This window comes from Aspergillus puulaauensis, chromosome 1 (assembly GCF_016861865.1).
Source record: "Aspergillus puulaauensis MK2 DNA, chromosome 1, nearly complete sequence".
NCBI classification, from domain to species: Eukaryota; Fungi; Ascomycota; class Eurotiomycetes; order Eurotiales; family Aspergillaceae; genus Aspergillus; species Aspergillus puulaauensis.
Genome location: NC_054857.1, coordinates 2665878 through 2682038, shown reverse-complemented (window position 1 = coordinate 2682038; position 16161 = coordinate 2665878). Strand labels below are relative to the sequence as shown.

Genomic DNA, 16161 nt, shown 5'->3' with positions numbered 1-16161 from the left:
GACATGCGATCCCCGTGTAAACCAAACCAGTTGAACGGACGTTTATCATAACAAAAAGCCATCTAAATACTTAGCCAACACAATCTCTATTTCAGTTTAATTTAATTCAATTCGCCCGACGCACACGGACAAACCACCGCCGCTTCGTCGCATCTCCCGGCTCAAACCCAACCTTGCGATCTTCAGCCAATTTCCACAATACCTGACTCAGGAACGGCGCAAGGGCCTTCTCAATGTCATTCGAAACATCCCCATACATCTCCGTTACAATCTCGTGTAGCGTCAAGCCACCCCGCCCCCGGCCCTGTCCTGCAGTCGTTCGGCATCCCTCCAATATCGAAAAAACCTGTTGCACCCGAAATTCTCTGTGCTTGATATACTCGCGCATCTTATCTGGAAGATCGCCAATAACTGCCCCGTGGGCCGGATATCCCAGCGGGCAATGCAAATTCGCCATTAGCGTCATGCTCTCCATATATTGTCCTAGGTCCTCCACAACGGAGTACCCGTGGCCCAGCACGTTATCGCCCGTAAAAAGAGCGTTCTCTTCTTCCATAAAGAAGCACATGTGATCGGCTGCATGGCCGGGTGTGTGAACAGCACGGATGGTGGCGCCCTCAGCCCGGAAGATCTGGCCGTCTAGAATATTCTTCTGCCCGTTGTCGGGTCGGTTTTTGTAAATGCGTGAGGACAAAGACGGATTATACGCCACAAGGTCGGGAACTCCGCCTGTATGATCACCGTGCCAGTGGGTTAGAAGAACATGGGAGATGTCCAAATCTCGCTCCTCTAGTACGTGGGTGATATCTCGAATCCAAGAAGGCATCCCCTGGGAGTAGGACAAGAGCATGAGTGACATGGAATGGTCTTGGCCTAGGTTTGGGTAAGACAGAAAGTACGTACTTGGCCAGTATCGATTAGGATCCGAGATCTGCCTGTTCCAACGAGGTATGTGTTCGTTCCCTGCAGTCGCATGGGACCTGCATTTCCGCCCAGGACCCGGATGACTCGGTCAGAGACATCTGAGACAACAGGCAGGGTTGGGATAGTTGCCTCTCTACCAGAGAGGTATTCTTGCCAAAAGTCCTGCGGGAAGGGTATTCTGAACGCCATCGCGACTACCGAAAGAAACTGTGGCCTAGAGCGAGCGAGCGAGAGATAGATAGAAAGAGAGAGGGGGTGAGCTTCGAGTCTGTAATATCGGAACAAGCTCCGTTCTTCGGCGGCATCACTGTGACGGGTTTTAATCGGGCATATTTGATAGAGCACCGAAAATTAAGACCCGAACGAGTGGGATCCGAGTCAGCGCATGCCAGACAGGCTCGACCAGTCGTTTCGAAAGTCCCCGTATGACCGTTTACACAGCATCTCGTCACAAGATGGAAATCTCATCACACTCTGCGAAAATTCCCGTACGGGGCCTTTTGCCCTTGAAGCAATAGCATCAAAACCCCGCGCGTAGCTGTCCTGTATCGCTATGCGAATCTGCCGCCGGTACAGGTACATGTACATCTCTCTCAACGTAATGAGCGCTTGAGCTCGACAAGCAGAGATAATGAAAGACAATACGCATAGCACATCCTTAATCTTCTTTGGGAACGAGTTTCCCAACGATGATCTCAAAGGGCTGTTCCGCTGCCTGCTACGGCTCAGTAGAGACCGCAGGTTTCGCCAGTTGGCCGCTTTTCTTGAGGAGTCGACAATCGTTCTCAAAAAAGAAGTGGCCGCACTTCCACAGCCATTGAGGGACCTTGTACCGCACTTTCACACACTGTTGCCTCTTGCTGAGCTTGGGGACTTCCGTCAGGGCCCTCTGGGTGCCGCTATGGAAAGTGCGCTTTTGACTGTGCTGGAATTGGGCATGTTTATTGGGTAATGATACTTCCCTTTGTTTTATGGCCAGGATTAGAACTGATCGAACAAAACTAGGCATTATGAGGCCGAAGGACGCGACTGGGATTTATTCCCACACAACACCACACTTGCTGGTTTGAGTATCGGTCTGCTTGCCGCCGCCGGGTTGGCCCTATCCACCAATCTAGCAGAAGTTGCCCAGAACGGTACCGAGTGTGTCCGCGTTTCATTTCGTCTTGGAGTATATGTCAGCGAGATCTCGCGAAAGCTTGAAGCGCCCCAGGCGGACGGTACACTATTGAGCTGGGCTCATGTCGTCACAGGAGAGACCAAATCCGCCATCCAAGACGAAATCACACAGTATAACTCGGAATCTGACACTCCAGAGCTTCTAAAGGTCTTCATTAGCGCAGCTGATAAAACCTCGGTCAGTGTGAGTGGGCCACCATCACGGATGAAGGCCTGCTTCGGAGGCTCGCACCTGCTGCGATATTCAAAATCCTTTGCCCTTCCGGTATACGACGGTCTATGCCACGCGTCGCATCTGTACAATGAGGATTCAATAAACACTGTCATCAACAGTGCTGAGTCCCTCATCCCTACTTCTCGTCCGGTGCGGCTTTTCCTCCACTCTTCGAACACCGGTCAGCCATTTTTGGCCACCACTGCGCGTGAGCTATTCCAGGCCATCGGCACAGAGCTGCTGACCGGCACCATCTACCTTGATAATATCACCGACGGTATCCTTCAACGAATCGGCAACTTCGGTCCAAGCCAATGCCGGATTGAGACTTTCCGCACCTCGATAGTATTCAAGAGCATATTGGCAGCCGTGAAGGCAGAGTTTCCTGCCCTTGAGATAGAGCTGGTTGACTTGATTCCCTGGGCCCTAAGGGATTATGGAACCCTCCAGCCCCGTTCCTTTGCTCACTCGAAGCTCGCTATTGTTGGCATGGCCTGTCGTATGCCCGGTGGCGGCAACGACACTGAGCTTTTCTGGGAAATTTTGGAACAGGGACGGGATGTCCATACTACAGTACCGGCAGATCGTTTCGACCTCAAAACGCATTACGATCCCACAGGTAAGACCGATAATGCCGCGACAACTCCTTACGGCAACTTCGTTGATAGCCCGGGATTATTCGATGCTGGGTTTTTCAATATGTCACCAAAAGAAGTATGTTGTCCATACGGTCTGAAGAAGTAGTCGCGGAGATATAGAATGAAATACTAACTGACACAGGCGGAGCAAACAGATCCCATGCAACGATTGGCGCTTGTCACGGCATATGAAGCCCTAGAGATGGCAGGCCTTGTCCCCGGTCGAACCGCATCGTCGAACCCTAAGCGCATCGGAGCTTACTACGGACAAGCAAGCGACGACTGGCGAGAATTGAATGCATCACAGAATATCGGTACTTATGCAGTCACAGGGGGTGTGCGTGCCTTTGGGAATGGGCGCATTAACTACTATTTCAACTTTCCAGGCCCCTCGTTCAGCATCGATACTGCCTGCTCTAGCGGATTGGCTGCTGTTCAGGTGGCTTGTTCAGCCCTATGGGCAGGGGAAGCGGACACGGCACTCGCCGGTGGACTGAATATCATTACTGATCCAGATAATTATGCAGGTCTGGGATGCGGTCACTTCCTTTCTAAGACTGGCCAGTGCAAGGTTTGGGATGAGACTGCTGATGGATACTGTCGTGCTGATGGGATTGGTTCTGTTGTTATCAAACGTCTAGAGGACGCAGAGGCAGATAATGATAATATCATTGCCGTTGTATTATCTGCAGCCACGAATCACTCAGCCGAAGCCATATCCATCACTCATCCTCATGCCGGAAACCAGAAGGATAACTACCGCCAGGTGGTTGATGGCGCTGCCATAAATCCGTTGGATGTGAGCTTTATTGAGCTCCATGGCACAGGGACCCAGGCTGGTGACGCTGTGGAATCAGAATCCGTGCTAGATGTATTCGCGCCTAGGTCACCGATGCGACGTCCGGATCAATTATTGCAGCTAGGTGCAGTTAAAAGCAACATTGGACATGGAGAAGCAGCAGCGGGTATTGCGTCGTTCCTGAAGGTGCTGTTAATGTACCAGAAGAACATGATTCCGGCCCACATTGGTATCCATACAATCATGAACCCGACGATCCCCAAGGACTTGGAGCAGCGTCGTGTACGATTGACCCAGACGAATACAGCATGGCCACGTCCAGTTGGCAAGAAACGAATTGCAATGGTCAACTCATTCGGTGCACATGGAGGCAACACCACAGTATTACTGGAAGATGGGCCGGAGCGAAACAAAGCAGTTGATAGGGAGGATCGCTCAACTCATACCATCGCAATCTCGGCCAAGTCCAAGAAATCTCTCCAAGCTAATATTGCTAATCTACTGCTCTACCTAGAGCAGAACCCGAATACCGATTTGGCGGACTTGTCATACACAACTTGTGCGCGCCGCATACATTACAGCCTGCGCGTAGCATTCGCTGCCTCAAGTATTTCTGGGCTCCAGGAATCGTTGCGCAAAGCGGGTACAAAAGAGGGACTCGCGGAGGTTAGACCGGTTCCAGGGGATGTCCCCCCAGTCGTGTTTGCCTTCACCGGCCAAGGGGCGTACTACCAGGGCATTTCCCGGGAGCTATTTGATTCATTTCCATATTTCCGCGAGGAGGTTGTGCAACTCGACCACGTTGTTCAGCGGCTTGGGTTCCAATCGATTGTGCCTGTGATTGACTGCAGCGTCGAGGAAAGTCCATCAGCGACGGTGACGCAGCTTAGCATAGTCGTGATTGAGATTGCCCTGGCACGTCTCTGGATCCTTTTACTCGGCCTTCAACCCAGTGCCGTAATTGGTCATAGTCTGGGCGAGTACGCTGCGCTGGTCATCGCAGGTGTACTATCCACCGCGGACGCTCTCTTCCTGGCTGGACGGCGAGCTCAGCTGATTGAGAAATTTTGTATTCCAGGCAGTCATGCGATGCTATCCGTACGCGCATCAGTATCGGAGATCAAAAAGCTGTTAGGCGAGGCGAAGTACGAGATTTCTTGCCAAAATACTCTCAACGATACTGTTATCGGCGGGACAAAAGCTGATTTGGATGCTGCTCGGAATACGCTCGAAGCCAACAGTGTCAAGTGCGTACCGGTAGACGTACCGTTTGCATTCCACACAGAACAGGTGGACCCGATTCTAGACAGCTTATCCCAAATCGCGGAGACTGTGCACTTCAAAGCACCTAGCGTTCCCATACTGTCACCTCTATTAAGAAGCGCGATATTCGATGGGAAAACTATCAATGCCAGCTATCTGACACGGGCAACACGCGAGCCTGTTCATTTCACCGGTGCTTTGGAAGCTGCGCAGGATCTCGGGATGGTGAATGACAGAACAGTATGGGTTGACGTCGGACCACACCCTATTTGTGCCAGTTTCGTGCGGAGTTTGATACCCAAGGCGCGTGTGGTCTCGTCATGCCGACGGAATGAAGATAACTACGCCACTATGGCGAAGAATCTCGTGGCCTTGCACTTGGCTGGCGTGACTCCGTGCTGGAACGAGTATTACCGCGCCAATGAACAGGCGTACTCTCTTCTTACTTTGCCCAAGTACGCCTGGAACGATGTTAACTACTGGATCCAGTATATCGGGACCTGGACGTTAGACAAAGCTCATCTGAAGTACACCGGAACGAATGGATGGCCGTCTGTTACCCCGTGGTCATCGGCCCTGCGGACATCTTTAATCCACCAAATCATTGATGAGACACTTGACGAGGGAACGGCTACACTCAAAGTCGTCTCTGACTTGCAACATCCGGAATTCCTTGAGGCCGTTCATGGACATCAAATGAATAATTGCGGCGTGGCCACATCGGTGAGTTCTACCATCTTATCGTCTTGAATACCAATGTGTACTGACGACAAGCCTAGTCAATTTGGACTGATATGGCACTAACGGTTGGTGAGTACCTTTATAACCGGCTGGTTCCGGGTTCAAAGGTATATCTGAATGTGGGCGAGCTAGAGGTCTTGCACGCGACAGTGGCCAACCCGGCCAAGAACAGCACGCAGCCTTTATATCTTGATGCGCATCTGGATCTATCCATTATGCGGATGTCACTTGCTTGGTTCAACGTTGATCCCGCAACCGGCGACAAGGCAGCCGAGTCTTATGCTACAGGATCCGTACGTTTTGAGAGCAACGCGGAAAGGTGGAAAACAGAATGGGAGCGTATGACGCATCTGATACTCGGTCGAATTGAGGCACTAGAGCGTATGGCTGCCGAGGGACAGGCAAGCCAGTTGTCCAAGGCCTTATCATATGCGTTATTTAAGAACGTGGTTGACTATGCGGACCGATACCGCGGCATGGACCGTGTAATCATCCATGACTATGAGGCGTTTTCGGATATAACGCTTGCTCCAGAGCGTCATGGCGTTTGGCATACGCCGCCACATTGGATCGATAGTGTCTCCCATCTCGCCGGCCTTGTCATGAACGGGAGTGACGCGTCTAATACTCGCGATTTTTTTTATGTCACGCCTGGCTATGATAGCTTCCGTATGCTGAAGAAGCTGGAACCCGGAGCTCAGTATCAGAGTTATGTGCGCATGTTCCCAATTCCGGAACCTAACATGTATTCCGGTGACTTGTATATCCTCCAGGGTAACCAAATTATCGGCATAGTTGGTCAATTGAAGTTCCGTCGGGTGCCACGTCTGCTCATGGACCGATTCTTTTCGGCGGAAGCAGCGTCAAAACAATCCGTGTCTTCTTCTGCTCTCGCAGCTACTCGTGCGCCAGGCCCTGTGGCAAAGCCTGCTCAACCAGCTGCACCACCATCTAAGCCAGCAGACGCACCACTCCCAAATGGCCAGCCGCAGAGCACCAATCAGCTTCCCAGTCTACCTCAGAAAGAAACGGCATCACAACCTGTAATTAATGGGGTCAAACCGGCCGACGAAGAGAAGTCGCCTGGCAAATCAAACGCAGGAGGCCCCAACGGGACAACTCCCCAGCCAGAAGAAGTTACTGGTGTCGTGGGTCAATGTTTGCAATTGATCGCTAACGAGACAGGACAGGGCGTAAATGACTTGACATCCGATGCAACTTTCGTACAGTTAGGAGTTGATTCACTCATGTCGCTTGTGCTTTCAGAGAAATTCCGAGCTGAGCTTGGGCTGGAAGTCAAGAGCTCGCTTTTCCTTGAATGTCCGACGGTTGGAGATATGATGGAGTGGTTGGAGCAGTATTGTTAGATGGTATTCTGTGTGGACTAGGAGCTGAATATTAGAATGATCTTTATACCATATATGTTATTAGGCTTATCGCTGTCGTTGAATTCATCCTCCCCGGGTTTCAGCCGAAGGGTTTCCGAGCGTAATGCCAGTGTTATTCTGCTATCATCAGACATACACAGTAGGCTAATTTAGATTTGAGCTGGAATCTTGAATTGTCACTTGATGAAATGGCATGAGATGAAGGTTGATCCTACCTCACTCCATCCCTCTATGGTGGGCCCTGCTGTACACCTACGGAGTAGGTCGATGCACGTGACTAAATATATGTTGCCGCCCACGAGCACCTTGTCATACCAGCACTTCAACACCTTGGAACCAAGTGAAAGCCACTATAGAGGACCTCCTGGATCTGAAGAACTGATTCCACTGTTCTCTGGGTCAATTGACCGATATTTTGAATATTTTCAAGTAACTGATCGTCTCTGGGCCGATAAAAAGTGCGCGATACCAGAGAAGGAAATTATCCAGGAACTTGATCCCAACAAATGAGAGAGCTGGGTGTGCTTTACGTAAGCCTGAGACCGGGCCGGGTGATCACATGGACAGCATACGATTGGCGCGGGCGGCAGGCGGTGAGTGTGAGGGCTTTTTGTGCTCTAGTTGGGTCCGACAAAGGGATCTTTTTTTTTTCTGGCTCTCCACACACCGGAGTTCTTATCGGCCCTGAATTCGAGGTCTGTTTCTTGGGGAGTTGTCCGTCGCAGCCTGGCGCTATTCCAGTTTCTCTCTGATAGTCTCCTCCGGTTCCGTTGACTCATCGCCCGACTTTACCTCCATAAATTTTTTTGTGTCCCTCCGCCTCCGCCCGCTGCTCACCGTCTTTGTCTTCTTTCTTCCTTGACTCACCACATCAGGCCAATTCCTCAATTCCCCTTATACTCGACTCCCTTCCTCCAGTCTTGGGCGTGCGGCAGAAGGCGGGACGACGGTAGGGATTATTCTAGGCCGAGAGCTAAGGAAACGAAGCCCACGGAGCTATAGCGGTGCGAACGTCCATATCTCCGCTCCCCATTCTCAGCGGAACGATACAACCCAGTAGAGCGTAGTTTCAGCTCAATTGGACTGTTCCCCCTTCTCTCCACCCTATTTTCACCTTCTTCTAGGGTAGCGCGCCGCGCAATGGTTCTCGCCGCTCGGTGCGGGCAGGCTACGTCCTCCCTTTTGCGTCAGAGATGCCTCGCTGAATCCCGTCGGTCTGCGCTAGCTCTGCGCTCTTTCACTTCTCAGACCAACACTGCTCGTTCCACAGCGTCGGCACTCCGATTGCAACAAAAGACCCCTTCTCCATGGCGGCCGCAGCAGCTGCGCAGTTTCTCCAGCGCTCTCTGCCGCTTGGCCGCGGAGTCATCCACCGGCGACAGCCTGTTTTCCAGTGGGATCATCCGGCCTGGCGCTAACCTGGTCGATGTCAAGAAGGTGCTTGTTATCGGTAGTGGTGGTTTGAGTATTGGACAGGCTGGAGAGTTTGATTACTCTGGTAGGTCACGCGGGCTGCCTGCATCCAGACCAGTCATTTGTGACTTCATTCAATTGGTTCATGAGCGTGTTCGCTGATTACAATTCTCCCGCACACAGGTTCTCAAGCCCTCAAAGCTCTCAAGGAAGCCGGTGTCCAATCGGTGCTGATCAACCCCAACATTGCGACTATCCAGACCGACCACAAGCTCGCCGACGAAGTTTATTATCTCCCCGTCACTCCCGAATACGTCACATACGTTATCGAGAGGGAGCGCCCTGATGGTATTTTCCTTTCCTTCGGTGGCCAGACCGCCCTCAACCTCGGTGTGCAGATGAACCGCATGGGTACTTTTGAGCGTTATGGTGTGCGCGTCCTCGGAACCAGCATCAAGACTTTGGAGACCAGCGAGGACCGTGACCTTTTCTCCAAGGCCCTGAATGAGATCAACATCCCTATTGCTGAGTCTATCGCCGTCGGCACCGTCGACGAAGCCTTGAAGGCTGCTGGTGAAGTCGGCTATCCCATCATTGTTCGTTCCGCCTACGCCCTGGGTGGCCTCGGTTCTGGTTTCGCGAACAACCCCGAGGAGCTAAAGAACTTGGCCTCTCGTTCTTTGACACTATCGCCCCAGATCTTGGTCGAGAAATCTCTCCGCGGCTGGAAGGAGGTCGAGTACGAAGTCGTCCGTGACGCCTCCAACAACTGCATCACAGTTTGCAACATGGAGAACTTCGATCCCCTGGGTATCCACACTGGTGACAGTATCGTCGTCGCCCCCAGTCAGACCCTTTCCGATGAGGAGTATCACATGCTCCGTACCGCCGCTATTAAGATTGTCCGTCACCTTGGTGTCGTTGGTGAATGTAACGTGCAGTATGCTCTGCAGCCTGACGGTCTTGATTACCGCGTTATTGAGGTCAACGCCCGTCTCTCCCGTTCCTCGGCTCTCGCCTCCAAGGCTACTGGATACCCTCTCGCCTATACTGCTGCGAAGATCGGTCTGGGCCACACTCTTCCCGAGCTCCCCAACGCTGTTACCAAGACAACCACTGCCAACTTCGAACCTAGTTTGGACTACATCGTCACCAAGATCCCCCGTTGGGATCTGAGCAAATTCCAGCATGTGAACCGTGATATCGGTAGTGCGATGAAGTCCGTGGGTGAGGTCATGGCTATTGGCCGTACCTTTGAGGAATCTTTCCAGAAGGCTATTCGCCAGGTGGATCCCCGCTATGTTGGATTCCAGGGTGACGAGTTTGAGAACCTCGATGAAGTTCTGAAGAACCCCACCGACCGCCGCTGGTTGGCCGTCGGCCAGGCTATGCTCCACGAGAACTACTCTGTTGACAAGGTTCATGAGTTGACCAAGATTGACAAGTGGTTCCTTTACAAGCTCCAAAACATTGTTGACAACCAGCACGAGCTCACGGAGATCGGCAGCCTCTTTGGAGTCAACAAGGAGCTGATGCTCAAGTCAAAGAAGCTCGGGTTCTCTGACAAGCAGATTGCTTCCCTTGTCGGCTCCTCCGAGGATGATGTCCGCGCCCGCAGGAAGGGATTCGGCATCAGACCCTGGGTCAAGAAGATCGATACTCTGGCTGCGGAGTTCCCTGCTGACACCAACTACCTCTACACCACGTACAACGCTACTTCCCATGATGTCACCTTCGATGACCATGGCACCATCATTCTTGGAAGTGGTGTCTACCGTATCGGTAGCTCAGTCGAGTTCGACTGGTGCGCAGTTAACGCCACCCTCTCATTGAGAAACATGGGCAAGAAGACAGTCATGATTAACTACAACCCTGAGACCTACTCTACTGACTTCGATACTGCCGACAAGCTTTACTTCGAAGAACTCAGCTATGAGCGAGTTATGGATATCTATGAACTTGAAACCGCCAGCGGTGTGGTTGTCTCCGTCGGCGGCCAGCTTCCTCAGAACATTGCTCTCCGCCTACAAGAGACTGGCGGTGCCCACGTTCTTGGTACTAACCCCAAGGACATCGACAACGCCGAGGATCGTCACAAGTTCTCTCAGATCTTGGATAGCATTGGTGTTGACCAGCCTGCCTGGAAGGAGCTGACCTCCGTTTCTGAAGCTGAGCGTTTCGCCGAAACTGTTAGCTACCCCGTTCTTGTCCGCCCCAGTTACGTCCTCTCCGGTGCCGCCATGAGCGTTATCCACAGCCAGGAGGAGCTGAAGGAGAAACTCCTCAACGCTAGCGCTGTCTCTCCCGACCACCCTGTCGTCATCACCAAGTTCATTGAGGGTGCCGAGGAAATTGATGTTGACGCTGTTGCCTCTAATGGAAAGCTCCTTCTCCACGCTATCAGTGAGCACGTTGAGCCTGCTGGTGTGCACTCTGGTGACGCCACCCTTGTCCTCCCCCCTGCCTCCCTTGAGAAGCCTATCATGGGCCGTGTCAAGGAGATTGCTGAGAAGGTTGCCAAGGCCTGGAACATCACCGGTCCCTTCAACATGCAGATCATCAAGGCCGACCAGGAAGGTGCTGAGCCTCAGCTGAAGGTCATTGAGTGCAACCTCCGCGCTTCTCGCTCTTTCCCCTTCGTCAGCAAGGTTCTCGGAACTAACTTCATCGATGTTGCCACCAAGGCTCTCGTTGGCCGTGATGTTCCTGAGCCTGTTGACCTCATGGAGGTCAAGCGTGACTATCTCGCAACCAAGGTTCCCCAGTTCTCCTGGACCCGCCTTGCTGGTGCTGATCCGTTCCTCGGTGTTGAGATGTCCAGTACCGGTGAAATTGCTTGTTTCGGTAAGGACGTTGTTGAGGCGTACTGGGCTTCATTGCAGTCCACCATGAACTTCCGTGTGCCTGAGCCTGGTGAGGGTATCCTGCTGGGTGGTGATATCAACAACCCTGCTCTGGCCCAGATTGTCGACTACCTCCAGCCTCTGGGCTTCAAGTTCTTCGCTGCCAGCCCTGAAGTCAAGACTCACATCGAGTCCGCTACCCAGGACAGCGCCTCCGTCCAGGTGATTGAGTTCCCCAAGAAGGACAAGCGTGCCCTTCGTGAAGTCTTCCAGAAGTATGATATCCGTGGCTGCTTCAACCTGGCCAAGACCCGTGGCAAGACTCTCCTCGACGAGGACTATGTTATGAGACGAAATGCAGTTGACTTCGGTGTCCCTCTTTTCATGGAAACCAAGGTAAATATATCCCAGCCACTCTTGTATAAGAGGAACAATCTACTAACGATTTAAATCAGACTGCTCAACTTTTCGCCCAAGCCATGAACCAGAAGCTTCCCCGTGCCGATGGCATCCCCAGTGAAGTCCGGACCTGGTCCAACTTTGTCGGCGGCAAGCTTCTGTAAAATAAAAGCGACTAAAAGTTTCTGGATACTCTCACTGGTTGTTGTATTCTGTGTTCTTTTGTTCTCCGGCAGAAACGCCCATTGGTTTGGCGTAGGTAGTGGACGAGACCCCTCCATCTTGATAGACCTTTTTTTGTTTAGCCGGTTATGGGCTACCAGTTTCTCCTTTAAAAGCCTAAGGAATTCATTGCGATGGCTTTTCATCTCTTCCGCTTCCTTTCGCATATCGTTTAGATGCTTCGCGGCTCTTCTGGAGTTTACATGTGGGCCGTGTATGAGCGAGAAAAGACATTTGAACTGGATATTATGAATGATTTGATTAATTGGCAGCATTGGCAGTGTATGTTTTCTATTTGTAGTATAGTGATTATATCCAATCTCGACTTCCAATATAAATATAAATTTCTGATTCAAAAATAAGCGGCTGTAAAGTGAAGTTTGATTTGTAGCAAACCATAGAATTCTTTCAGGGCGGAGGGGAAAGCAATCTTCACTAACACAACAACTCAGTCTCAAAACACTTTACCGTCACCACCACCCACTCCGGCCTTTCGCTCAAAATTTTCAGAGTCGGGCTTGCTGTATTTAATTCATTGACCTCAACAACAATCCCTCAGTCGCTCTTGAACCCCTCAAACCCGGTATGTCACCTCTCAAGCCTCACCTAGGACCGACCATACATAGCTAACATCAAAACTAGAACAAACAATGATCTAAACATCATCTCTCTAACACATCAATTCAAAATAGTCATGTCTGGCTCAGCGTCTCAGTCATCTTTCCAGACCCAAACAGCCCCTGGCTCGGCTCCAAACGGCCTAGGAAGAGGTCTCTTTGCCTCCAGTGACTTTCGCCCTAGTGATAACGTCCTGCACATCCAAAGTCCATACGTCGCGGTGCTAGATACACCACGACTTGCTGATACCTGCTCTGGGTGTTTTGGGAAAAGACAACTTGAAGCCGATCCCGATAACAAGGTTGTGTTGAAGGCTTGTACGGGATGCCAGGTCGTCAAGTATTGCGATGCGGTACGTATCTATGCGGTTTTCTTTCAATTTTTGAAGCCATGAAGTCTGAACTGACTTTGTGTGTATAGACTTGTCAGGCAAAGGATTGGAAACTAGTTCATTCTCGCGAATGTCCAATTTACAAGGGCTTGCACCCCAAAATTCTCCCTATCAATGCCAGAGCAATTATGCGTATGGTGTTGCGTATCGGTGCGAAGAAGAATGACTACACGCGAGAGGAACTAGAGTCGTTCCAGACTCTTGAGACTCATATTCGGGACATACGTGAAGGAAATCCGGAGCAGTGGGAACGCATCTCTCTCACCTCGAAGGCTGTCAAACAGTATTCACAATCAGGTATCGAAGAGGAGCTTCTGTCTGATTTTGGTGCAAAGGTGAGCCCAACTCGATCAATTTAACAAGAATGGGGCGGGCACCTTTTTTGAGTTGCATCAGTTCTAATGATTGTCGGTGTCAGTTTGATTTGAATTCCTTTAACTTGACAAACGCACTCTACGACCGGATTGGTCTGTACATACACCCCTACGCAGCCCTGATCAACCACAGCTGCGAATACAATGCTGTCGTGGGATTCGACGGCCCAGAACTTTACATCAAAGCCATTCGGCCCATCGCCAAAGATGAGCAGATATTCATATCCTACGTCGACACCACATATCCCAAACGCATCCGGCAGAAAGAGCTACGCGAGAGATATTTCTTCACCTGTCAATGTGAGAAGTGCTCCAGCGATGAAAGCCCCGAGCCGACTGGCGACGCAGGAGAGGTTTGCGAACACGCATTTGCCCTGTTGCAATCTGGCAAGGCAGGTGATGATAAACACAGGCTGTCAGTCACCTTGCAGGCGCTTATTGCATGCGCGAGCCCCAAAACAAAGCAACCATTTGTCTCTATCCTCGACGAACTAATCGTGTCGGACATTTCTGAAAACGGACTCAACCACGCGTTCTTGAACTGTGCGCTGCGGTTCTCGCGTATCGACCCCGTGGCTTACCCTTATGAAGGGCATCCTATTCGCGCCGTGCATGCATGGACATTGGCGAAAGTGACACTCCAAATCTCGCAGGAATTCCCCGAGCTTACGTTTCCAGAGTTCGTCAAAGGTGGATGGGAGGATTTTCTTGGAGCTGGCGAAATCAGTCTAGATTATGGATTGCTTACTTGGACACTGCTGGCGGAGCTTGTGTCAAAGGAGGCGGAATATTGCACCGTTCCTGGGTTTAGGACCATAGTGAGGAAGACTTTTGCGAACGTGCATGAGGAGTTCATGAAGCATGGGCTGGATCCGAGAAGCATGAGGGACGAGATTAGAGCGCAGTGGACTAAGCTTGGGAAGCTCATCGGTGACTATTTCCAGTGCGTGCTCCGTGACAACAGTTGAAGGCGCCATGAGAAGAGGTTATGGGGGACGGTCTGTTAGGCCAATCCTGGGTCACTGATATCTTGCAAATACTACGTGGGTAGTTACTGGTCTACTCTCATTCCATAGTCATGGCGAATATTTGAAGAAAATGAGATAAATTTCGTTAAATTAGACCCTTTCTACACTAGAAAGAGCCAGGCTCCTACCTCCCACCTGGTGAGACAGGTATAGAATCCCTTGGTGCAGGACTCGTGATTTTCATGCCGACAAGACCATTGTATTGAGATGCAAAAGCTGACCCGCACTTGACATACAAGCAGATGAACCCTATTCAAACGCAAATGGTATCCATCCGATCCTCTCGTATTTTGATTTTTGTTCTCCTGTACGCCCAAATCCTCCACGTAACAACCAAGCAAAGCTTTTCTTCTTTACTTGAGGGGAATGAAACGAGAAGAGTGGGTGGCACCAATACCGGGACGACCGTGCTTGACGGGCTTGCTGTAGGGGGCGTTAGCGTTCATCCCACGTGACTCTCATAATCGGGAAATCGGAATACGTACTAAGAGATAGAGAATTCACCAAGGTAGTGACCAACCATCTCAGGCTTGACTTCGATCTGGTTGAACTCCTTACCGGAGTAGATACCAATGACGGAGCCAATCATCTCGGGGACGACGATCATGTCACGGAGGTGAGTCTTGACGAGGTCGGGCTTCTCGTTCGGCTTGGCCTCCTGCTTGGCCTTGCGAAGCTTCTTGATGAGACCCATGGGCTTGCGCTTCAGACCGCGGTTGAAGCGTCTGCGGGCACGAGCGTGAACGACATCACGGAGCTGTTCGGAGGAGAGGTCGAGGAGCTGGTCGAGGTCGATTCCGCGGTAGGTAAACTTGCGGAACTGTCTTCTCTTCTTGATCTCTGTCCAAGTAGAAACCTGTCAGCGCGCTTGTCCTCATATTTCCGTTATTCGAGTGTGTGTAATTGTGCTGCGTCTGCGAGTTGGTGACTGCTTCCCATTGTCCACATAACAACATTCCCATCATCTCCCTGTAACCAGTTTCGAAATTTCGTTCCAGCTTCGCAACGGCCCATCCAAGAATTCTTCACAGCGCATGTTCACGGGGATTACGGGGGATTGGGATTGGGTTTGTTTCGAGATGCAACGTACCGGCAGCCTCCTCGGCGTTCTAGAGAAATTTGTTAGCATCCTTTCGAATCTAATATCGGTCCGTCAAGGGCTGGGAAAAACTCACGTATTCGACGTCAGACATTTTGGCGGGTTGTTCCTCTCAAGGTCGCTTCTCGAATGAAACTCGAAAAGCGAAAAGGACGATGGTTGTCGGATGGCGTGTCGCTGTTGAACGTTCGGCGGGCTCACTGTACCGCTTCTGGGTGAGGTGGGCGGAAGGGCTCGTCTAAGCGAAGGGTCAAGCCCTACCACGCTAACTCCTTTGGGAAATACAACTTTGAAAATGGAGCCCTGGTCAAGGCTCTCCATTCTGGCCTATCAAGCATTGTTCCAATCGCTTTCAGTTCTTTCATAGCAATCTTGCCGTTTCATTGGATCGTAGATGGCGATTTACGGGTTATGTACAATTTTGAAGCCGTTCGCTCTACAGTTCAAACTAATTTACTATATGGCACATGTAGACAATTCGGGGAGGTCAGACGATCTGTATTGGCTACCACTCTTTCGAGCTCACGTATGCATAATTCGTAACAGCATTACACAAGCCGCAGATATGCAGGCTTGGCTAGCAGTGTTCTGTCCAATATTGAATTTAACAGCCAGAGTCCTGTCCCCC

The 16161-nt window shown here is 51.2% G+C and overlaps 5 protein-coding genes across 5 annotated transcripts; 3 read left to right on the top strand and 2 right to left on the bottom strand.

The window, feature by feature from the left end:
- Positions 1-106: 106 nt before the first annotated feature.
- nscB (metallo-beta-lactamase type thioesterase nscB) lies at positions 107-1113 on the bottom strand (the record flags this gene model as incomplete). Its single annotated transcript, XM_041693946.1, has 2 exons — positions 107-829; positions 904-1113. 2 exons carry the CDS (start codon positions 1111-1113, stop codon positions 107-109), a joined length of 933 nt encoding a protein of 310 aa, XP_041550412.1.
- A 442-nt stretch (positions 1114-1555) lies between these two features.
- On the top strand, positions 1556-7125 carry nscA (non-reducing polyketide synthase nscA; the record flags this gene model as incomplete). The annotated part of the gene is made up of 4 exons (XM_041693935.1): positions 1556-1872; positions 1930-3031; positions 3098-5740; positions 5797-7125. 4 exons carry the CDS (start codon positions 1556-1558, stop codon positions 7123-7125), a joined length of 5391 nt encoding a protein of 1796 aa, XP_041550411.1.
- Positions 7126-8286: 1161 nt separating this feature from the next.
- Positions 8287-11965, top strand: CPA2 (carbamoyl-phosphate synthase (glutamine-hydrolyzing) CPA2; the record flags this gene model as incomplete). Its single annotated transcript, XM_041693924.1, has 3 exons — positions 8287-8644; positions 8743-11798; positions 11858-11965. 3 exons carry the CDS (start codon positions 8287-8289, stop codon positions 11963-11965), a joined length of 3522 nt encoding a protein of 1173 aa, XP_041550410.1.
- Positions 11966-12717: 752 nt separating this feature from the next.
- APUU_11043A (S-adenosylmethionine-dependent methyltransferase) lies at positions 12718-14374 on the top strand (the record flags this gene model as incomplete). The annotated part of the gene is made up of 3 exons (XM_041693913.1): positions 12718-12993; positions 13062-13367; positions 13451-14374. 3 exons carry the CDS (start codon positions 12718-12720, stop codon positions 14372-14374), a joined length of 1506 nt encoding a protein of 501 aa, XP_041550409.1.
- Positions 14375-14787: 413 nt separating this feature from the next.
- Positions 14788-15627, bottom strand: RPS15 (40S ribosomal protein uS19; the record flags this gene model as incomplete). Its single annotated transcript, XM_041693902.1, has 4 exons — positions 14788-14857; positions 14920-15274; positions 15525-15543; positions 15610-15627. 4 exons carry the CDS (start codon positions 15625-15627, stop codon positions 14788-14790), a joined length of 462 nt encoding a protein of 153 aa, XP_041550408.1.
- Between the last annotated feature and the right edge of the window lie 534 nt (positions 15628-16161).